Source organism: Leopardus geoffroyi, chromosome B1 (genome assembly GCF_018350155.1).
Source record: "Leopardus geoffroyi isolate Oge1 chromosome B1, O.geoffroyi_Oge1_pat1.0, whole genome shotgun sequence".
In the NCBI taxonomy this organism is placed as follows: Eukaryota; Metazoa; Chordata; class Mammalia; order Carnivora; family Felidae; genus Leopardus; species Leopardus geoffroyi.
Window position 1 is genome coordinate 78,917,396 of NC_059327.1, and position 24,546 is coordinate 78,941,941.

The 24,546-nt window shown below is 38.1% G+C and overlaps 1 protein-coding gene across 2 annotated transcripts in view; it reads left to right on the forward strand.

The window, feature by feature from the left end:
• Positions 1 to 24,546, forward strand: part of NR3C2 (nuclear receptor subfamily 3 group C member 2) — a 351,781-nt gene that overhangs the window by 234,915 nt on the left and 92,320 nt on the right. For both annotated transcript variants that reach the window (XM_045466119.1, XM_045466126.1), the window contains exon 4: positions 12,910 to 13,026. In XM_045466119.1, coding sequence (XP_045322075.1) covers positions 12,910 to 13,026 — 117 coding nt within the window. The remainder of the gene's footprint in view (positions 1 to 12,909; positions 13,027 to 24,546) is intronic.

Below are 24,546 nucleotides of genomic sequence, written 5' to 3' on the forward strand. Positions count from 1 at the left end.
TTTTGTTAAAATAAGCCACCAGATACATTGTCTTTCATGCCGATAACAGCAATAAAACGACAGTAAAAACACCATAACTAAAACACCAGTAAAAATAACAGTCCGGTTTTACGGTATCTGATGCCTCTGGTCCCAGCTTTGCTTATTTTTCCTGAAATAGCAGTAAGTTTTGCTGAGCACATCTTTGAGCTCTGCCTACCCCTGCCTCCCCTTTTTGTTCCCCAGTGGCTCAGTGTCACTTGAATAAGATACATAAGAGTTTCGACTTGAAAGTTTAAGGAGTGAAGGGCCCTAGAAGGCTTTCAGTCAAAAGGATGAGATTATCAGATTTGTGATTCCAAAGGATCACTGCACAGCTCTGTGGATGATGGAGGCTCATGGCTGTGACTGTGTCCTCAGAGGAGCCCTGGTTTTCTAGCGAGTGGAGTGCCTCCTGGGTCACTGACAGATACAAAATGGGGAGCAGCTCTGGTGCGGGGGGGGGGTGGGCAGGGGGGCTTATGTTTACTTCAACCAGAGTCACTCTTCCCTTCATATTCTAAGATACTGAGATCTGTTAGAGTAATTTCTTTTAGACAGCTTTTAAATTAAAGTTTAAGAATCATTTGATTTAGAAGTGGAGACATAGTAGAGGCAGGATAGACTAGTTATAATAATAGTAATATGCAGTGCTATATGATAATAGCAATAATATCATGATAACAGTTACCATTCACCGGATCCTTGCTGGATGCTAGTGGCTGTTCTCAGGACTTTATGTAGTGTATTCGTCTTCCAGATAATTCATGACATAGGCACTTTGATAATTCCTATTTAACACAGAAGGAAACTGATGTACAGAAAAGTTAAGTAACTTGTCTCAGATCACACAGTAAGCAAGGGTTCAAACTCTGTAATTCAGAAATTTAACCAAGAGAGCTTTGAAATCAGGAGAGAAGGTACTGGTGGACATAGATGGGATTCAGGAGAAACTCAGGGGAGAGAATCGTCAGGCCCTCATGGCCAATTGAATATTTAGGATTGCAAGGGTTTGCAGGGAGGTGGGTGGGATGTAAATCAAGTGTGACCCTGAAGCTTCTAGTTCCAACAGCTAGTTGTAGCTTTCACAGTGGGGGAATATAGGAAGCGCATTATGTTTGGTTTGTGAATATGGAGGATTTGAAGTGTCAGAGACGTTCAGGTAGGGATGTCCTCTGAGTTAGGTGGATGCGTGGGTCTGAAACCCAAAAGAGAGGGCCCAGGAGCCCTCGTAGCATTGACAGCTCCCTGGCTGTCCTCTAGTCACCAGAGTGTATAGATATAGCTTGTTCCTTCTCTGGACCCCTGTCTTTCTGGGCTTCAATTGACCAGACCAGTTGCTTCCTGCATATTTAACTGTGTCTCTGCAGTTCCCTGCCCCCATCCTCTGCCTGGGATGCCTGCATGACTGTCCCCTCTGTTTCAACTCCACAGCATTCTTCAAGTCTTACCTCTGATGCTTGCTTTCTGCATAAAGCCTTCCTCATCTCTCTCTTCCCAATATAATCACCTCCTTCTTTAAAGTCCTACCACATCAGGGGCGCCTGGGTGGCTCCTTGGTTAAGCTTCCGACTCTTTGTTTCAGCTCAGGTCACGATCTCATGGTTTCATGAGTTTGAGTTCCACATCAAGCTCTGCCCTTTCCCCACTCATGCTGTCTCTGTGTCTCTCAAAATAAATAAACTTAAAAAAAAAAAAAAAGCCGTACCACATGAATCCCACATGATTTACCTTATGAAGTTTCCCTAGCCTCATCCACCCTCTAGAAAGTTCGAGGAGGGAATGGACTATGTTTTGCCTTTAAAATGTGTGCCTACTTACTTTTAAGAGTTTTGATATTGAGTGATACTGGAAAACAGATAAAGCAGGTGAGGAGCAACAGTACAAGGCGGTAGTAACTTTCCAGAGTCTTCTACCACGCTTAAGGTCTTGGGCCCCAGTCTAGAATTCTTAGCTGAGTTGCAGACCAGAATCCCAGCATTTTGTCCTGTGTTTACCCTAAGGATATCGCTCACCACTCTCACATCCTTGCCAGTTTGTTGAGAAAGTCAAGGCTTGAAGATGAGATCAGAGCTGAATGGTATTTGTCTCTTCTCAAGTGGTCTCTGTTCATCTACAGGTCTTCCTCATTCAGTGGTGATATTCTCTTCCCACAGGAAGTTCTTTGCTGATGTATTCAATTAAGAGTTGACTGTGTTTGTTTTTTGGATTTTCAAAATTCTTTCTTTCTTTCTTTCTTTCTTTCTTTCTTTCTTTCTTTCTTTCTTTCTTTCTTTCTTTCTTTCTTTCTTTCTTTCTTTCTTTCTTTCTTTCTTTATTCATTTATTTAAGACCAAGCTAACCAAAAAAATGATGGGTACCATCACTATCACCATTTGTATTTTTTTTGTTTTTTGTTTTTTTGGTTTTTACCTTCGGCCTGGCTTTGTGCTTCTTGTTTTGTGTATATTAATTGAATCCATCTGTCAGCCTACAAAGCAGGTGTTACTGTGTTCACATCATGGATCAGGAAACTGAAGCTCAGAACAGGTTAAGCAAAGTGGCCAAGAATCTCACAGTTTCCTTTTGACTGAGGTAGGGTTGGAAGCCAGGTGTGTCTGGATACAAAGCTGTGCCCTTCCCACTGTGTCTCCTTCCCCCGGCCCGCCTTCCATGTTTCCACTCTTTCCTTTCTAGCATTATTGATGCTTTAAGGCAAGACCCATATGTCACCCAATCTGTATTTTCTCATTTGGGACCAGCCCAAGTACAACAAAAACTTGGTTTTTGATTTCAAAGTAATTGAAAATTTTACATGACAATTTTTTTTTGAGTTCAGTAACTTTTAAAATAATGACATTAAGTTTTAGGCACTTACTGAATTATTCTATAGTTAAAAGCAATACCATAGTTGAAAACAACAGGGGAAAAATGACACTTTTGATTTTTTTAATTTTTGAACTCAAACTTTGTTTTTTAAAGTCCATAGGCATTTTCCCTTTGATTTTTGTATTTCTGGTTACTCTGTAAACCCATGAATTTATATTACATATGTACTAACTAAACTTCCTGGTACCCCCTTCAGATTTACTGTAACCTTGGCAGCTTTCTGTTTGCTAGAATTACTGCCTTTTCTCCAAAAAGCTGCCACTTCCTCAGGCAGGAGGTACGTTGAACTAGTACACACAGATGGATGAGTGACTAAAGTTCCCTGAGCCCTACTGAACAGATTTTCATTCTTAAAACAAGATGCTTTCAGATGCAGATGGCTCTGTAATGGCTACAGTTACAGGCAACCTAAGGAATTTCAGTGGCGCATAAAGCGGGTCTCCTGGGGGGAGAATTACTTAGGACCTAGGACACCAAGAAGGCACACTCATCCCCGTGGGATTCTGACCCTCGTTTAAGTTTTGCCTTTCACAGAACTCTCTGCTGCTTCCTTGCAAATCCTCAGAGCTCTTTTTCTCAATTGGGGTGTGTGCGTGTGTGTGTGTGTGTGTGTGTGTGTGTGTGTGTGTAGGAGAGTCTGAAAGGTATGATGCTGGAGATAAGGCAGAAAAGATTTATATGCATCTGTCTTTTGTAAGCCAATTACCTAGGAGCCAATAAGGCCTTCTGTGAACATTCATTACTGTGGGTTTGTCTGCATATACAACACACTATATGAACGTGTACATTCTGTATGTTGTACATGATTTAATTTATCAGAATGATTGCATTCGTTCATTGATCCTTTTATCCAGTAGCAACGATGGGCCAGGTAGTATGCTGTTTGTGCTGTATCTCTACTTTCTCTATTAGCTGGTAGGCTATGTCTTCACAGAGCCTAGTAGAGTGCCATAGATGGATGCTCAGAAATTTTGTACAAAAGTTTTATTTTAAAGAACTATTTTTCTGAATCTTCAAATCCTATCCCATTTACTTGAATCTTCTATTTCCCTCCATGTTGTGGAAATGTACCTTCTTTTCTTCGGAGAATCCGTTACAGTGCTTGCTACCAACTAGCCAGATGGAACGTTCTCAAAATTTTTATGAGGAAAAGTAATCTATTTGAAAATGGTAGGACATTTGCACTTCCCATGTAAGTTTTAATTGATTTCATTTCCTTTTTTTTTTTTTCAGTACAAATTCTTGAGTACATGTGCATATGAGTATACTACCATTGATAAAATAGGCTGTGGGTGTTTGGACTTGGGGGTGGTCATTGGAATACATTATTTATTAAAATAGCCCATAGATGCTTATTTTCTTCTAAAAGGAAATGTAGTACACACTAGTATCTTCTCATTAACATTTTGGAAAGTTCAGCTATTTATGGAAAGGGCCCTCAACATTATTAAAGTTAATTTGTCCCATAAAAAATAATGTAAATCTAACACTTCAGAGAAGAACTAATACAGAGGCTGAATTTTATGTTCTGGTTTCCCCTTCATGGAGGTAGTCCTCAGTGGTGTTCCGCATCTGTTTCCATCTCTTTGCCTTCTGGGCACAAGGTAGGATTCCATTTCATGCCTCCTTTGTGGTTGAGTGCAATCATTGGACTAAATCTGAGCAATGAATAGTGAATTGCCCTTTCTGGGCTGGAGCGTTATATTTCCTAAGTCATATTCTACATCCTCTATAGCATAAGACTCACAATACTCACTATGATGACTCCTCCCAAAGTGAGAAGACATGGGGCCCAAAGTGAGAAGACATGGAACAGAATATCCAGCCTATCTGCTCTTGACTAATTCATTAATATCTTTACAAAAAAAGGTACATTTCCATAACATGGAGGGAAATAGAAGCTTAAAGTAAACAGGATATGATTTAAAGATCCAGAAAAATAGTTCTTTAAAATAAAACCAACTTTTGTCTTTGTTGATTTTTTTTTTCTATTGCTTGTCCTTGCCATTGATTTCTATACTATATTGCATTCATTCTATTTTGCTTTGGGTTTAGTTTTTATTCTAGCATCTTAAGGTAGAATTCTAGGTCATCAATTTTAAATATTTTTTTTCTAATACAAGGATATAAAGCTAAAAATTCTTTTGTAAGTACTATAGCTGTATCCAACAAATTTTGATATGTTGAATTTTCATTATCATTCAGTTTGAAATACTCAGTAATTTCCATTTTGATCCCTTTTTTTGTCCCATAAATTATTTAGATGGGTGTTGCTTAATTTTCACATATGTGGGGCTTTTTTAGATATTTTGTTATTGATTTCTAATTTAGTTCCTTTGTGGTCAGAAAACATACTATGCATGATTTTAATCCTTTTAGAAGTTGACACTTTCATAGCTCAGGATATGCTCAATCTCACCAAATGTTCTATGAGCACTTGAAAAGGACACATGTTCTGTGTAATTGTGTGACTAAATGTTAATCAGGTCAGGTGTTTGATAATATTGTTCAAATCTTCTATATTGTTACTATTTCTCTAGGTAGTGGTTCTGAGAAATTGTTACTGAGAGATGGGTTCTTAAATCTCCAACTGTGATTTTGGATTTATCTTTTCTCCTTTTTTAGTTATGTCAATTTTTGCTTGATTTATTTTGCAACTGTGCTCTTAGGTGCATTTTATATTTAGGATTGTTATCTGTCCATTTAATCATCATGAAATGACTTTGTTTCTTTGTCGATACTCTTTGTCTTAAAGTCTACTTTGTTTGATTTTAATATAGCTACATCAGCTTTCTTATGTTAACATTTTACATTGCATGTATTTTCTCATCTTTTAACCTTCAAACTTCCTGTGCCTATATATTGAAAATGCATCTTAACACATACCTCAGTCTTCTTTTAATCCAGTCCACCATCTTTGACTTCTAATCAAAGTGTATAGACCATTTACATTTAATGTAATTATTTGCTATATTAGATTTATATCTGTTATCTTGGTGTTTGTTTCCCTTTTGTTCCCTCTGTTATTTGTTCCTTTGTTTTTCCTTTACTTTTTGGGTTAAATACTTTATAGTATGCCATTATATATCTCTGCCATCTTTTGAGCCATACTTCTTAATGTTGTTATTCTAGTGACTGCTTCATGGCAGTCTTGCAGACATTAATATGAATTAGAATCACCTGAAGTGTTATATAAAACACAGATTTCTAGGTTCTGTTCCAGAGTTTCTGAGTTAGTAAGTCTGAAGTGGGCCTGTGAATTTAAATTTAAATTTCTGATAAGTTCTAATGTGATGTTAATGTTGCTTACCCAGGAATTACAGGATGTACTCTTAATTTATCATTGTCTACCTTGAATCAATTTCAGGTATACCATTTTAAGGATAATGTAAGAAACTTAGCAGTAGAATTTCATTTATATCCCTCCTTATTTGTGCTATGTTCTCAGGTATTTCTCTCATACATATTTTATAAATCCCATAATACATTTTTATTATTTTTTCTTTAAACAATCATTTGACTTTTAAAGAATTTTTAGAAAAAAAAATTCTTTTACATTTTATCATCCATAATTTCCAGTTCTTGTTTTTCTTTTTGGTGCATCCCAATTTCTATCTGGTATCATTTTCTTTCAGCAAAAAGAACTTTTTTTTTTATATCTTATAATGTAATCCTACTAGCAACAAACTCCCTTAGCTTTAATTTATACAACAATATCTTTATTTCACCTTCATTTTGAGAAATGTTTTCATTGGTTATTCTGAGTTGATGGCCTTTAAAGAGATGTTGTCTTGTGTCCTCAATTGCTTTGATACGAAATCATGTATTACTCTTTTCCTTGTTTCTTTTTATGTAATGTAATTTGTTTTGGCTCTGGCTGCTTATAATTATTTTTATATTTGTTTCTCAGCAACCTAACTGTATTGTGCCATAGTGCTTTTGTTTGTATTTATGTTTTAAAGGGGGCATTTGCTAAGCTTTCTAGATTTGTAAATTTTCATATAGTTTTCTGACCCATTTTCTCTGGGACTCCAACTGCACACATATTAAATTGCTTAATGCTGTCCTACAAGGTATTGGTGCCTTGTTCATTTATCCTTTAATCTTTTCTCTTTATGCTTTAGTTGGGATGATTTATATTTCTTTAATTTTAATAACCCATTTTTGTTTAATGCCCAATATGTTATTAATTTTAACCAATACATATTTTATATACTGTATTTTTAAGTTCTTGAATATCCATTTGTTTTTATTTGTTTTATAGTTTCCTAACCTCTTCTGATAGTCCACAATTCTTAACTCCTGTTAATGATATTTTCTTATACAATCTGACATATCAGTTTTTAAATCCTTATTTGTTAATTCCAACCTCTGGGTCTGTTTCTATGGACTAATTTTTCTATTGACTTTGGTTCATATTTTACTGTTTTTAAATATTGTATTCTAGACTTTCTGGAAAATCCAGATCCTGTTATATTTCTCTGAAGAGTATTGAGTTTTCTTCTAGTAGTCAATTAAATTACCCATCACCTTAAACTTGTAGAGCCTTTGCTTTAAACTTCTTTAGGATGATGCGCCTGGGTGGCTCAGTTATTTGAGCATCTGACTTTGAGCCCTGCATCGGGCTCTCTGCTGTCAGCACAAAGTCTGCTTTAGATCTTCTGTCCTGCTCTCTCCCTGCCCCTCCCTGCTGTTTTTTTTTTTTTTTTTCTTCTTCTTCTTTTCTCTCTCTCTCAAAAGGAAAAAAAAATTTTTTTTAGGATAGGTCTATTTTGGTTGTGCCTTTAACTGTAGGGTAAATGCCTCAGTCCTGGAATACAGTATTTCCTCTTAAGGCAGGGACCTTCTGGTATTTCAATGGAGAGCCTGAGTTATTTAGTGAGTCCTGATTTAGTGGGATTCAGACTTTTTGTGGTGGGCAGAAGCTGAAATCATCTGCTCAGCCCTTTCAACTTTAAATTCTTTCACCCCTTGACTCTTTGGAGTTTCATGTTCAGTTTGGGGATCAGCCAAAAATTTGAGGAGAGTTAATATGTACATTTTATCTCCCTCTAACCCCCCACCCCTCCATGACACTCGTCTTTCCAGAATGACTTCCTTCAACTTCTGGCTGTTCTGGCAGTCCCCAGATCTGTTCTCTGCCTTCTCAAGCCATTAAGACTGAGGATTTTGCTTAGTTTCTATCTTCCCTGCACTGAGTAGAACACAAGGCTCTCGAGGAAAGAGCCATTCAGAGGTGAATATTGTTTATGGTGATACTCTTTTTTTCAAGAATCCAGTTTTTTTCTTCCAGTTTCTGCCTGCTTTTGGTTGCTCCCCATTGCCTTTAAATCTTTCTTTCTCTCCTTTCGTGGACAGTTTATAAGTGTTATTTGTAGGAGGTTCATCTGATTCAAGCTCTTCTGCCACTACCAGAACTGGAATTCTCTCCATAATGGACATGTAATTTCAATGAGAAATCTTTGATTTTTTTCTTAACTGCAGGATTATTCCTGTTCCTTTATAGTCTGACAAAGATACAGCCACTAATTTGCTTGGAGGCCATGTCCGAGAACTTTCAAGTGGACTGTTAATAGTGTCCCCTACTTCCGTTCTGTCTATCTAGTATATCACCTTCAGATTAATGTTTCTAAAACACAGCTCCGGACTTGACATATTGTAAGCAAGATTCTTCATTGATATCCTATAACCTGCCGAATAAAATTTGAGTCCCTTAGCTTATCATCCAAAGCCTCCACTGTCTGGTCCCCAGAACTCTGGTTGTCTGCCCTATCATAGCATCATAGTAGAAAACCATTTACCTGAAAGAGCCTGGGACATGACTTGCTGAGGATTAGCACTCTTAACACTAGGAGAACACAATGTTTAAATAGGACATGATTAAAAGTTTTGTAAATCTTCTAGATGCATTCTGTTGTTTTCATTGTGGGTTTTGTTGTTGTTGTTGTTACTACTTTTATGTTTTAATATAGATTCAGGGATGGGACACACATTACATATTTGTGTAGCTACAGTTTAAATCTTTAATGTTTGCACAACTAAAAATATAAATGCCAGGGAATTATCTGAAAACCCTTAAGACATTCCTGCAGCAGTCCCTTACATTGCTCTCATCCTATTTTTGGAAGATGAATTGGTGGCAGTGACCACACTGGTTGGTAGAAACCAAATACACAATTTCAAATATTACTGCAGGAAGGAAATTATCCTGCAGCTATTAATGTAACATGTATTTTTAAGGTGTGTTCACTTTTTTTGAATTCTTATAGAAATATCCCAGCTCAGCACAGAGCCTGCTTGAGATTCTCTCTGCCCCTTCCTCCCGCATGCCTTCTCTCTCTCTTTCTCTCTCTCTCCCTGTTTCTCTCAAAATAAATAAGTAAACTTAAAAAAAAGAAATATCCCAGCTTTTGGAAGTTTCTGTTTTTGAACACCCAAAGAACAAAGTCTTCTAGTGTGTACGTAAGTCAGTGGTGGTCATTTCTTACGCATTTTCGTATGCCTACAATCTCAGAGACTTAGTCACAGTTTATTGCACACACAGAAACGGAAAGAACCTTAGATTACCCCAACTCCTTATGCAAAATTTTGGCAGCCTTCCACACATAGTGGGTTCCCAATGAATACTTGCTGAATTAAAACCAATTAGGGGGCACCTGGATGGCTCAATGATTTAAGCAACTGACTTTGGCTCAGGTCATGATCTCACGGTTCATGAGTTCGAGCCCTTCAATCGGGCTCTGTGCTCACAGCTTAGAACCTGCTTCAGCTCTTCTGTCTCCCAGTTGCTCTTGTTCTCCCTCCCTCCCTCCCTCTCAGAAATAAATAAACATTGAAGAAAACAATTAAAATTACATTTAGTTTTCTCTTTGGACTTTAAAGTTTGTTCAATAGGAGTTACAGATAAAATCTGTGGTTTTGTGTTCAAGTTCACAGCATGCAAAAGGCAACACGACTACATGGTGCTGGTTCCCAGTGAAAATAGTGGTTGATAAAGTAGAATACTCCTCATTCAAATAATGTTACTTTGCTTATTGGTTCCAAAGAGTACTTTTAGCATCCTGTTGGACCACCAGTAAATTATATTGCAAGTTGATGTTTAAAAAAAGGCTTCTGGGGGCGCCTGGGTGGCGCAGTCGGTTAAGCGTCCGACTTCAGCCAGGTCACGATCTCGCGGTCCGTGAGTTCGAGCCCCGCGTCGGGCTCTGGGCTGATGGCTCAGAGCCTGGAGCCTGTTTCCGATTCTGTGTCTCCCTCTCTCTCTGCCCCTCCCCCGTTCATGCTCTGTCTCTCTCTGTCCCAAAAATAAAATAAACGTTGAAAAAAAAAAAAATTAAAAAAGGCTTCTGGCCTTAAGGCACACGGATACTGTCAGCTTTCCTGAATTCTTCCAGTTTCACCATTTGGGGAAGCCACTTTACCAGCGCTAGCATGAATTTTTTATTTTGAGTAAATACCAATAGTAATAATTTCCTTCTGTACCGTAGGGTTGTTACAGGGCTTAAATAAGATAGTGCTATAATAGGGCCTTAAACTTTTATTTTAAAAGTGGTAACCAGTTACCTAATAATGTATGGCATCACAAAATGTTATATGAATCAGGTATTGTCTTTACCAATGGGTATTGATCGCCTTTGTGTAATTGTCTATACCTACTTACACTCCCTAAGAGTCTTCATTTTTTAAAAAAGCCATTAGATTATTATAATGGTAGATTTCCATTTCTTTACTTTGATAGATTTCCTTATTCTAGTACTGTTTATTGTTATTATTACTAAGATTTGCCATAATGTTACCGAGAATGTGCTCTAGATTAAATTATTTTAATTACATTAAGCAACACATATTATTTTTATTGAGTATTTACTTAGTCTCAACCAAGGGAGCAGGAGAGTCCTAGTCTGAAGGGAGTGCTTTAGAGCTTGTTCACTGCTTTACAGTAATCAGTGAAACCCCTTCTTTTCTTTATCTGCATGTTTTCAGTGACCCATGACTCAGTCCTCGGACCTCTTCACTTTTCAGTCTGTGCTCACTCTCTGTATGATCTCATCCAGTCTCATGGCTTAAAATAATGACCACAAGCTGACTACATCTCCAGCCCAGACCTCTCCCTGACACAGACCTGTGCATCTAACTGCCAACTTGACATATCCACTTAGATCCCTCTCAGGCATCTCAAACTTAACACATCCAAAACTGAACTGGGGAAGTTTCACATAAACCACATGCCCTTAAATGGCAGTTCCATTATTCCTAAGGGTTCAGTCCAAGAATCTTAATGTCTCTAACTCCTGTTTCTCTCTGGTCTATGAGCAGATGCTAGCAGTTCTGCCTCTAAGATGCATCTAGATTCTGACCACTTCTCACCACTATCACTGCTACCACACTGACCAGAACCACCGTCATCTCTCCCCTGGATTGTGGTGATAGCCTCCTACCCCGGATCTCCCTGCATCTATTGAGTCAGTTGTCAGCATAGCAGCCAGAGTGATCCTGCTAAGTGTAAATCACATCAAGTCATTTCTCCTCGAACCTTTCTGTTACACTCAGAGTAAAAAAAGTCCAAGTCTTAAATATGATCTTTACTATGGCCTCATATGATCTGACTCCCATTAGCTCTTTTTCCTTACCTCTTACTTTCTACTCATGCTTTCTACTCTTTCACACTTGGCTGTACCTTAAACATGCCAAGTATCCTCCCCAACCCTACCCTTCCCTCATTCGCTTTTCCCTCTGCCTAGTGTATTTTCTCCCCAAGATGTCCACACAGCGCCTTTATTTCCTTCAGACTTTTATGTAAAGCATCGTTGAGTGAGGTCTTCCCTACTCTTTTTAAAATATCAATATCCTCCCACATCCTCCCACATCTCCACCATGTTATATGCCCCTTCTCTTCATGTCCCCCTAGCACTTAACTGTCCAACATTTGTATATTTTATCTAATTACCTTGTCTGTTGACTGTCTCCTCCCAATTGAGTGAAAGTTAATGATAGCAGGGACTTCTGACTGCCTTTCTCATTGCTATATCCTCAGTGTTTGTTTGTTTGTTTTTAAGTTTATTTATTTAAGTAATCTCTACACCCAAGATGGGACTCAAACTCACAAACTCAAGAGTTGCATGATCTTCTGACTGAGCCAGCCAGGCACCCCTCTCCTCAGTGTTTCTAATAGTGCCTGGTACTTATTTTTGAAATTAATAAATGAATAATAGAACTAGGCTACAATTTTACATTTTGCCAGCAGATGCCTCTCGCTAAGCATATTCCCACGTTCGAATGTTTGAAGTTACAGTTTGGTCCACAGTATGAAATAGTTAAACATTTGCAGTTGTATAATTTAAAAGTCTTCCCACTGAAATCACACGTGTAAATGGTGGGCAGGCATAGCTTAAACAACTGCAAGAGGGCCTTCGAATAATTCACTTTGCTGCTGCTGTGATATCTGAATGAAAGTTGCACCATTGCCTGTGAGGGCTTGTGTAGCTATCAAAAATTTCAGAGAGGGGCGCCTGGGTGGCGCAGTCGGTTAAGCGTCCGACTTCAGCCAGGTCACGATCTCGCGGTCCGTGAGTTCGAGCCCCGCATCGGGCTCTGGGCTGATGGCTCAGAGCCTGGAGCCTGTTTCCGATTCTGTGTCTCCCTCTCTCTCTGCCCCTCCCCCGTTCATGCTCTGTCTCTCTGTGTCCCAAAAATAAATAAACGTTGAAAAAAAAATTAAAAAAAAAAAATTTCAGAGAGAGGGAACGTGGCTGTACATATATGAGAGTTGGAAATAAATGTAGTATTAATCTTATCTGTAATATAAAGTCTATTATGTTATGTTATTTTAAAGTGACTCTGTTATGTCTGTGTTAGGTTAAAGTGAGCATTCCTATGCCTGTATTACCTGTAAATCATATTTCTCATCTATTTTTTAAAAGAAATTTCAAGGCAGGAAAGATGAAGTTTCATATTCTGATTATACATATTAGTACTTTATATTAGTGTAGTAGTCTTTGTTTTAACAATTTTTTTTTTATTCAGGGCAACACAACTATTTATGTGCTGGAAGAAATGACTGTATCATTGATAAGATTCGACGAAAGAATTGTCCTGCCTGCAGACTTCAGAAATGTCTTCAAGCTGGAATGAATTTAGGAGGTAAGTCTTGTGTTTTTAGTTAAATAAAAATTGTTAAGATGGAAGCTCTGTATACTCCCAAAATTTAAGATGAAGCTAACATGGAGCAAAGATTTCTAAAAATCTTAACAAGTTCTATACTCATGCTAAAACATTTTAGTATTTCTTTCTTAGCAGCAGTTAAAAAAAAGTATGTTATGTGGCTGTAGTCCTAGTGAAGTTTTCAACCCTGAGTTTGCAAAGGTTTCAAAAACTGGGAACATATCCAAAACCAACACAAAAATGAATGACTTTTTATATAAAACCATAACTAACAGTTTTTATTACAATGTCTGTTTAGAAATAAGCCCTATATGTGATAACACAAATCAGATATGAATACATTTCTAACTCTAAGAATAAATGTAATAAAGGAAGACCTGTATTAAAAAAAAAAAAAAAAACTTTGAAATATCACATGAACCTGCCAAAAGGGGGGTAGGATGGGTGGTGGGGATGGTAAAAGACTTGAACCAAACACAAAAGTATACAGTGTCCATGAATGGGAAGGTCCAGTGTGCTAAAGGTATCAGTTTTCCCTGAATTAATTTATGCATGTAACACAGTCCTAACTAAATTACCAATTGGTGATTCTAAGTTCTTAAACAACAAGCAACAAAATTCTGAAAAAGATAAATAGTAAGGGCAACTAGCTCTACCAAATAATAAAGCATATGATATAGCTATAGTCATTAAAATGGTCTGTTTGTTTACTGATTGTAAGATCAACAGAAAGTCAAGAAAAAAATTAACATGAGATTTTTGTATATAGTAAATTTGGCATTCCAGATCAGTGGTAAAAGGATAAATTATTCAACAGAAATTATTGTGACAACTGGGAAGCAACCTGGGAAACAAGAAAGTTGAATCCAAACTCATAATCTCCACCCAAATAAATTGTAGTCTTTCAAAGTTTTAAACTTGGAAATATAACCATAGAAGTACGAAAGGAAAACATGGATACTTCTTTAATACTCTTCAAGTGGAGAAGACCTTTCTAAGTATAAAACTCAGAAGCTATTAAAGAAAAGAATTGAGGAAATCAACACTATTTACAAATCAAATACTGCTTCAAAGGCAAATAATAAATAAGAAGCTGGGAAAAAGTACTTGCGACTTACAGACAAAGGGTTTATTTCTTCATAAAAAGCTCCTACAATTTCATAAGAAAAAGAAAGTTCCTATAAAAAATGAGATTGAACAGAACAAGAATATGAACAGAACACTTAAAAGAAATACAGTTGGTACTTGAAACACACGAAAAGAGTCTCAGTCTAACCATAATAAGAGAAACGCAAATTTAAGATATTTTTTACAAATGTCAAAAATAAAACATGTTTATGATATATTGTTTGATGATATAGAAATGAAGTAAAATTCAGTGGTGATCTTATGCATTTGAGGTGGAAATAAGGTGATACAGCCCCTATGGAGAGGAATTTCGCTATTTCAGTAAAATGGTAAACATTTGACTCAATAACTCCACTTTTAGGAATTTATCCTAAGTATATTTTTGCAAGTAAGACATGATAAATTCATAAAATAGTCATTATAACATTGTTGACCATCAGAAATACATTATTCATGTGGTCAAGATTGATTAAATAAATTACAGATACTCTTCAGACATTAATAAGAATAAAGGAAGCTCTATATGGATTGATCTCCAAAATATTGTTTAGTGAAAAAAAATCAGGTTGCAAAATAGATGTTTTGTCTACTACTAGTGGTATATCCGTTTCAGAAAAAGAATATATATTGTATCGAACATTTCTGGAATAGTATACAGGAAACAAGAAACTGGTCATGCTGTCTCAGTAGAAAGGATTGGGTAGCTGAGAGACAAGGATAGGAAGGAGAATTACTGTCATTGTATTCTCTTCCATGGCTTTGAGTTTTGTATTCTGTTTAATGCATGTGTTATGTACACATGTTGCCTAATTAAAAGAAATAAAGTAATTTGAAAAAGAAATCAAATGAGACTTCATCCTTCTTTGCTTTGATAAATGAACCAATAGGCTGCTAGTCGGGACTGGTGAGTAAAATGGCAGGATGGAGAGCAGAGAGACTTTTAGAAATCCAGAGGAGTATGGACTGTGGCCAGCTGAGACTGCTCATGTCAGACTGTGGCCTGAATATGAGACACAGTAGCTCAGCCAGAGAGGCTCTTGCTGGTTAAGAGGATGGGCTCTGGAGCCAGAATGCCTGGGTGGGAATCCAGCTACTTCTTGACCATGTAACCTCAAGGGAGCTACCACCTTTTCTGTGCCCATGTTTCCTTATCTTCAACTTGTAGTGATCAGCATGTCTGCCTCATAGACTGTGATGAAGATTGAATGAGTCAGTGTGCAAAGAAGAGAAAGCACTCAGTGCATGTTCAGTAGGTGGAGGTAATGCTCATTGTGATTTCCATAGCGCCTTCACACATGATCCGAATGATATTATTGCCCCATGTTTTGGTGATGGTGAACCTCAGGTGCCCAGAGAGGCTAAGTGACTTGCCCAGACATGTCACAGCCAGTAAAATGGTCTTGTATCTCTAGACTTGTGGTCTGGTGTTTCTAGTAACCACACTGTTCCCTTTTTCTGTTATCGGAATCAGTGCAAATGTGGCACAAAAGATCACCTTCTTAAGCGTGTGAGTGAGAATCAGGAGAAATGAATCATTTAAAATCTAGATGGCACGAGGGTACAGCCATTGGTTATAAAATAAACTCTGAATCAATTTTGTAAAATCCAACATCTGAATCTAAATATACATACACACAACTGAAGTATCTTTTAAATTTTTTTTTTTTTCAACGTTTATTTCATTTTTGGGACAGAGAGAGACAGAGCATGAACGGGGGAGGGGCAGAGAGAGAGGGAGACACAGAATCGGAAACAGGCTCCAGGCTCCGAGCCATCAGCCCAGAGCCTGACGCGGGGCTCGAACTCACGGACCGCGAGATCGTAACCTGGCTGAAGTCGGACGCTTAACCGACTGCGCCACCCAGGCGCCCCCTGAAGTATCTTTTAAAGTGTCTATATGTAAATTTTATATAACTTACAAATATTTACAAATATTGTAAAACTTTACTATGTAAATATTACTATAAATATTATATAACCCATTCCATAAAATATAAGTACTATTAGTTACTATAACAAAATAACCACATCTATAATTCCCTACCTCATAGTGTATTGTTAAGAATGAACTGAGCCCATTTATAACCTTTAAAACAGTGTTTCTCCCCATGGGGGAGGGGAAGGAAAAAAAAAAAGAGGTTAGAGTGGAAGAGAGCCAAAGCATAAGAGACTCTTAAAAACTGAGAACAAACTGAGGGTTGATGGGGGGTGGGAGGGAGGGGAGGGTGGGTGATGGGTATTGAGGAGGGCACCTTTTGGGATGAGCACTGGGTGTTGTATGGAAACCAATTTGACAATAAACTTCATATATTGAAAAAATAAATAAAACAGGGTTTCTCAACCTCTGCACTGTTGACATTTTGGGCCAGGTAGTTCATAATAAGGAACGTCCTATGCATTGGTATATCGGCATCCCTGGTCTGTACCTACCAAATGCTGATAGCAACCTCTTCTCCCCAAGTTGTGATAACCAAAAATGTTTCCAGACTTCACTAAATGTACCCTGGGTGGCATTAAAACCCACTGGTTTAGCTATAATAATAAATCATTGTAAGCACTATTCAGTTGTGAGATATTTTCTGCTAGAATGTAAATTCCATCAGGGGAAGAATTTTTGTCTATTTCGTTCATCGCTTTTTCCCCAGTAACTAGAACAGTGCCTGGCACAAAGTAGGTGTTCAGTAACCATTTATTGAATTAACTGAATGAATGATTAACTGGCATTTTTGAAGGCTTCTGTGTTCTCAGCATTTTGCTAAGACTTTATATGTGTCATCCTTTTTAAACCTCACATAACATATGTGATACATACTTTTAATCTGTCCATTTTGGAAGTGAGTTCATGGAGGCACAGAGAGGTTAAAGGAGTGGCTTAAGGCCACAGGGCCAGGGGATGGCAGAGCCAGAACTCAAATCTCTGTCCCTGGCACCAAAGCCTGTACCCAGTGTCACTCTGCTGTATGACATAGGTCCACTATTTGTAGATTGGCATTTTTATTTATTTTTTTAATGTTTGTTTGTTTTTGAGAGAGAGAGAGCCTGAGGGGTGGGGAGGGGCAGAGAGAGAGGGAGACACAGAATCTGAAACAGGCTTCATGCTCTTGAGTTGTCAGCACAGAGCCTGACGTGGGGCTTGAACCCACAAACTGTGAGATCATGACCTGAGCCAAAGTCAGACACTTAACTGACTGAGCCACCCAGGAGCCCCTGTAGATTGGCATTTTTAAAATAGCCCAGATTATCTATCAATGGCAGCAGCAGCACCCTGCTTTTTTAATTGTGTCTGTAATGATCTGTAAGTGAGGTTTGGCACAGTACCGAATATAGAATTCACATAGTTTGTTGTTGGTTTCTGTGTGTGAGGCATAGGTTTTTGTGAGTTTTGGTAAAACATTTTACTAGAGAGAAAGCATATTTTGAATCTCGAGGTCATTGCAAGTAGTGAGTCAAAAATGGGCAGAGTAGGAAATAATATTTATGAAAAATACTCTTTTCTTCAGATTCGAGTTATAACTTAACCATTTCTGGCTCAGAGATTAAATCCTTAACTTTTATTAAGTGTTGAGTTGCAGTGACCTACATTGTAATCTTTCTTTTTCTTTTATAATTTATTTTGAAGCCTTGCTTTTAGTTTCAATTTGGGCAATAGGAAATGTGAGCAATTTTATCATCTTCAAAAAGGATAATGTAAAGTTTAACCTTTTAATGTGAAGCAATCTTAAAAATGTGAGTTAAGTGAAACCTTTTTATACATGTTCCAATCTCACCCATTGTCCTAATGAAGCAGGACTGTGCAGTTTCTTTTGATCCACCCTTCTTTCCCGCTACCTCTCTTGGGGGATAAGGCAGCTGCCAACCCAGTGTACTATTTGGCCGGCATTTTGTGTCGGTGAGTGGTCATCACTCTGGGAACAAAATTAGCCTTCCCCTTCTGAAGACTTCAGGAATCCAAAATACTTGACAGCGGTTTTTTTCCTAGCTTATCATCTGGTTAGTGTATAATCCTAACTGTGTCCCCACACTAGCATCTACCTTAGAAAGTGGGAGGAAGGAAGAACAAGTCGATTTTTATGTCTCGGAAGTTAAAGCCAGAAAATGTGCCTCTTCCCTTTTCTCTAGATCCGCTCCCTCCTTCCTACCACAAGTACCATTCCTTTTCTTTAAAATCCTGCTGTGCTTTAGGCTGCATGCAAAGGGAAATATAGCAGAAGATGTGAGAATGTCAACAGAGAAATTGAAAGGAAAATAACAGCTTTTCTGGCCCCAAGCTGGGCCTGCCATGCTTGCTCTAGCCCCTATCAGTAGATCTAAAAAAGTCTTGGTTCCATATGCATGAGAATTTACTGCTTTACATAGCTTTCTCCAAAGAATTAATCACTTTTACATGCCAGTGTTCTGATGAGGATGATCTATATACATGTCTTGGAGAGCTTCTCCTAAAATGCATAAAACATCATTAAAGCCAAGTGGCCCTCAGACCAAGAGTAAGTTTTGAGGAGCACTTCACTTGACTGCACTCTGGCCATGGCATATAGAGGAGATCTTCAAGATTTTTCTATTCCAGTCCTCCCATTTACAGAAGAGGAACTTGGAATCTAAGATCGTATCATCAGAGACTTAAAAAATGCAACGTAAGAATTCTAATTCCGTTGTCTTCCCTCTTTTCCAGAACACACCCCTCTCATTTCATTTCTCATTAAATAGGCTAAGTCCCCTTTCACTTTCCTTTAATGAAGCCTCTAAAACATTAAAATCTTGCTCCCTGTAGCTTTAGAAATGTAGACTTTACAAACCACAGGGCATTTCTAATCTGGGTTCCAATTTACTTCCAGCGCCTATCTGCAGCTTTCCTTAATGCCAGCAATCACTCTCACTGGGTTTAGCCAGAGCCTTCCTTTAAAGGGTGGCCGTATCAGGCAGGGCTACCTCTTCCTCCTGGAATGGATCATGTCATGTGAGAAGAGAGGGATGTCAGACACAGGAAGCAGTAGCAACAGTAGACATGATGGTTGCTTTCTGGAGACAGAGAGGAGGCAGCTCAGTGAAAAAGGAAGGGAAGCAAGATGCTGACACTAGCAGTGTTCAAAGATACACTCTCGTATATTACTGATGAGGATGGAACCAAAGAGAGGAAAATCTGTAAATTAAAATTCATCCACATAATGCAATATTAATCAGCCTATAAAATTATGGCGATGAAAATTCAGAGCAACATAGAAACTTTCTAAAAAAAGTAATAATGAAAAATTAGCATGCAAAATTATTAAAATTTTACTTATTCTATGATTCTAGCTATATAGGAAAAGACTTGGGGGAGTCAAGAGACTGAGGAAGAAATGTTCAAGTACCAAAAGTGGTTGTGTCTTGTTTTTAATAATATGAACGTTTTGTAATAAAACTTTAAAAATAGAGTTCAGGGGCGCCTGGGTGGCGCAGTCGGTTAAGTGTCCGACTTCAGCCAGGTCACGATCTCGCGGTCCGTGAGTTCAAGCCCCGCGTCGGGCTCTGGGCTGATGGCTCAGAGCCTGGAGCCTGTTTCCGATTCTGTGTCTCCCTCTCTCTCTGCCCCTCCCCTGTTCATGCTGTGTCTCTCTCTGTCCCAAAAATAAATAAACGTTGAAAAAAAAAATTTTAAAAATAAATAAATAAATAAATAAAAATAAAAATAAAAATAGAGTTCACAATTTTGAACTAAAAAGAAGGGAAACATAAGAATAATACTGCTACTGAGCAGAAGAAGTAAAGAATTCTACAGATAACCAAAGGAGTTTTCTCTGAACAGAAAGGAGGAAAAGGGGGAAGGAGACGAGAGACATCAGTAAATCAGTCTCCTGCTGTGAAATGCTGTGAGAACTGAAATGGAGAAGTGGGTGAAAAACAAAAGACCCAAAGATCCTAGAGTGACAGAATCATAACTGATTCTCCAAGAAAAAGGATCTTTTCTACTTGAGGTAAATTGGCTTTACCTGCCAGCAACTTTTGGTCACCTGCAAAACTCACACGCGGTGTGGGTCTGGTGAGAGAAGTTATAGGATCAACGCCAGTGAAGAGTAGGTTTAATATCTGAAATCCAATAAGGAAAACAATTTTTATATCTTTAAGGGTCTCCTGAGGCAGGATATGCAGTAGTCTGTATAAGTTTAGAAAGCCCAAGTGTACTGAGTTTTATGAAGAAATACCATTGCTTGGATTTTTTTTTTTCTTTCCAATTCCTCTTGCTTGGAGACAATAAGAATTTCAGTGGGACTTTTGAACAGTAAAGTGCAGAGGGAAATAACACATTTTTATAAATCAGTGAAAGTATGGTTTTTGAATCTTCACGTATAAGTTATGCCATATTCATTTTCTTAGTAATATGACTTGAGTTAAACAACTGGTATTTTTACCTTGCAAAATTTCAAAGAGGAAAGTTCAGGATTGGTCCCAAAGCAGACACAATTTCAAGATTTACTATTTTTCTTCATTTCTGAGACTTTTTTTTCTTCCAAAGTTTACCTATTATGATTATAATTTGCGATCAGTATGTGCATTTAATTTTTATTAGTTTTTTTTTAAAACTCTTAATTATATTGGTGTCTTATTTGGTGACAGATGACATCTTAGCAATAGAAACATTCGATTCAAAGATTCATCCCTCGTAAGAACATACACATTTGTAGGCACATACTCATGTCTGGGTGGGCTTACCCAGGTAGGCCGCTTTTCTTGGATCTTTTAAAATATATGACCCAGAGATGTTTGGGAAGTTCTGCTTGGTATACAAAGGCCCCTTGTTACTTCCATGCATCCTTTAACTTTTTTGTTTGCAGTCTGTCCTGGTAGGTTGTCATCCCTTCTACTAAATGGGCAGGGGAGCTTATCCTTTCTGACCTTTTGGGGCCAGGATAGCTTGTCACTGGCCCTGGTGATCTCCAGAGACCTGGCATCAGAGCCAGCCTCTCTCCTTCTGGGCACCACCTCGGATGTACGGTCCTCTTTTGTCTGGACTCCAGCAGCCTTCCAATTCCACACACTCAGTGCTGTTTTCTGTAATACATGATTGTTTTCTAACTCTCTGATAAACTGTGGGGAGCTTTTGTTTTTGCTTTGTTCGCAGTGCTTCCTATTGTTGCACTCTTTGAAAAGTTACTTCAGATGATAGAGATTTATTTTTATTTTTATTTTTATTTATTTTTGAGAGAGAAGAGAGGGAGAGAGGGAGACACAGAATCTGAAGCCGGCTCCAGGCTCTGAGCTGTCAGCACAGAGCCCGATGCAGGGCTCAAACTCACAGACCATGAGATACGACCTGAGCCAAAGTTGAACACTTAACCAACTGAGCCACTCAGGCACCCCAGATGATAGAGTTTTATTATAAGAATATTGATAATTTCACAATTAGCCATTGGGAAATACTGGAATGTTGCTTGGGACACATCAGGTTTCAATTTCTAGGGTTTTCTCTTAGATTTGTTTTCCTCTTTTTTTGGCTTCTTTTCAAGCAGGAAGCTCTCTCCTCCCTCTGTTGGTGTTTTTGCTTACTCATAATTTTCATTATACTTGTTTCTAGGCACTACCTTCTGTGCCTACCTTCTGATTGGTTGGTCAACTATCAGGATGGAGCTTCTGATTGGGTGGAATCCTCCAGAGGATATAGACACATGGCTACCTTTGCCTCTGCTGCCCCTACCTTACCCAGGCTGGTGTGGCAGGTTATAGATCCCTGTGCTGCAAAGTTTGATGATCTTTGACAAGAAAGATTTTGATCCCATTTTTCAGGAAGGAGCTATAAGTATAGATAGCAATCAGAGTATAATAGACTCAATGTAAACTCATTAAACGGTTACAATTAACTGTTAATTGTAGAGAATCCCTTAAATCATAGTAATTTTTTCAACACCCTGATTTTTATTCACATGTTATAAGTTACCCACATATTTAAAAGTAAAACATTTGTTTTTAGCAAGCAAATTGGCAAAGGAAAACAATAACTTCATAATCTTGGAAAAAACTACTAAGGCTTTATTTTGGAGTTCTGGGCTTTTTTTTTTTTTTTAAATTTTTTTTTTTTTCAACGTTTATTTATTTTTGGGACAGAGAGAGACAGAGCATGAACGGGGGAGGGGCAGAGAGAGAGGGAGACACAGAATCGGAAACAGACTCCAGGCTCTGAGCCATCAGCCCAGAGCCTGACACGGGGCTCGAACTCACGGACCGCGAGATCGTGACCTGGCTGAAGTCGGACGCTTAACCAACTGCACCACCCAGGCGCCCCATTCTGGGCTTTTTGATATAGCTCTTCAGAAAACACACACACACAGACACATACACACACACACACACACACACACACACACACACACACAACATAAATAAAGCAAATCTTAATTTAAAAAAAAAATCACCAGTTAATGCGTAAGGTAGACATTTTCTTGTAAAACATCTCTATACTAAGATAGTTCTCTGTCCCTACATGCCACGCTCTGGACAAAGGATGACCTCTAGGATCATGGGAAGGGTAGGGAATGAGGGCTAAGGAAGTATTAGGGAAAAAGATGAAACCACTTAAAATTAGGCATCATAGGTTTACCATACTCAGTCAACTTAGAAAGGGTGCTCATTCTAGCTAAAGTCCCTGTCTGTTCTCTAGGATTCGTTGCACTGTCTACCTCAAATTCTGATTTCCCACAGTGAAAATCTTGAATTCATTTACTTTTAATTAACAGGCATGTCCACTAAGGAATATAATTTAATCTTTTTCATTTGAAAACCTAGAGACTAATGATCATCTGCTTGTTGCCTTTCTGAATAAACATCTTCTTCTCCTCGTCTTCACAGTAAAATGTTATGATTGTGAAGATGGGGAGAGGAAGCTATTTATATTACAATAAAGTCCTCTGTTCTCACCTCTAGGACATACAGAAAACCATCCAGCTAACCTGCTAACAGTCTGTCAGCCTTCAGTAGTAAATATGTATGATATTTAATATCATTAGTTTCTGTTAAGATGTTGATTTTTCTGGCACAGATAACTTACCCTTTAAAGGCTAACCCAATTCTGGGGTGCCTGGGTGGCTCAGTCGGTTAAGCATCCAACTTCAGCTCAGGTCATGATCTCACAGTCTGTGATTCGAGCCCCATGTCAGGCTCTGTGCTGACAGCTCAGAGCCTGGAGCCTGCTTCGGATTCTGTGGCTCCCTCTCTCTGCCCCTCCCTTGCTCATGCTCTCTTTCTGTCTCAAAAATAAATTAAAAAAAAAACATTAAAGAATAGTATTAGAGTAAGGATATTATAAAAAAATAAAATAATATAAAGGCTAACCCAGTTCTAACAGATTTTTTTAATATTTTTATTGATTTATCAAATTATACATACTTGCTACAGCAATTAATAAAGGAAAGTAATAGTTCTCTGCAATATATTGAGGGAATAAAGATGGAAGAAGAGTCAAGACGTTTGCCGAGCACTTTATTTACTGATGAAAAAATAATCATTTACATTTTGGCAGGGAGGCTCTTAAAAGCTGAACTAGCAGAGCTAATAAAAATGGTTTCTTCAGAATGTGCTGCTTCATTATTTTGAAAAGAAGATCTATCAACAATAATATAAAGGCAGTTGCTGAGTTAGGTCAAAGAAGTCAGAAACTCCAAAATGTAATTGTGCTCTGTTTCTCCTTCAGTGTTTGTACAGTATTTGTTTTGAGAGGATGATAATATGGAATATGTTTAAATAGTGAGGAAGATAAGCAGTTGCTCAGTTACCAGCTAATTATTTTTTTATATTAAGATTAATTTAATTTGTATAGGAGGGGATCATACTGTTCCAAAAGTGCATCTCTGATGAACCCATTCGTTGGTTTGTTCAGCAAATATCCATCGCACACCTCTGAAATTCCAGATGTTCCACATGATGTTGCCGATGTAGCAATGAGAAGACAGGCACTGGCCTTGTTTTCAAAGACCTAATCTTTAAGAATGAAGAGATTTATTTTGGACCCGATAAGCATTAAAAATTGCAGCAGGGTACTTAAAAAACATCCTTACCGTTGATAGCAGCCCAAATCCCTGGAGTTCTTTCTCTCTGCCTTAGAGTGGTACCCATAGCTTCTTGACCTGTGTTGATCAAAGTGGTGGCACCTCAGGATGACTTCCCATGACTGTGTCCCTTGATATTTGGTTGGTTCATCTTGCCTAGTTGCTTCCCATGTGTGCTGATCCCACCAAACGGCCCTGTGGCATCTGCTAATGCTTGCATGGGACATTGTCTAGAAGGGAGCAGCTGTGCAGTGCGAACTCCTGCAGAATGACCATAGCTCCTTCCCAGTTCCAACTACAGCATCTGTCAGGAAACGGAATTCTTCACTTCCTGTTGCTCCCTCAACTCAAGCTGTGA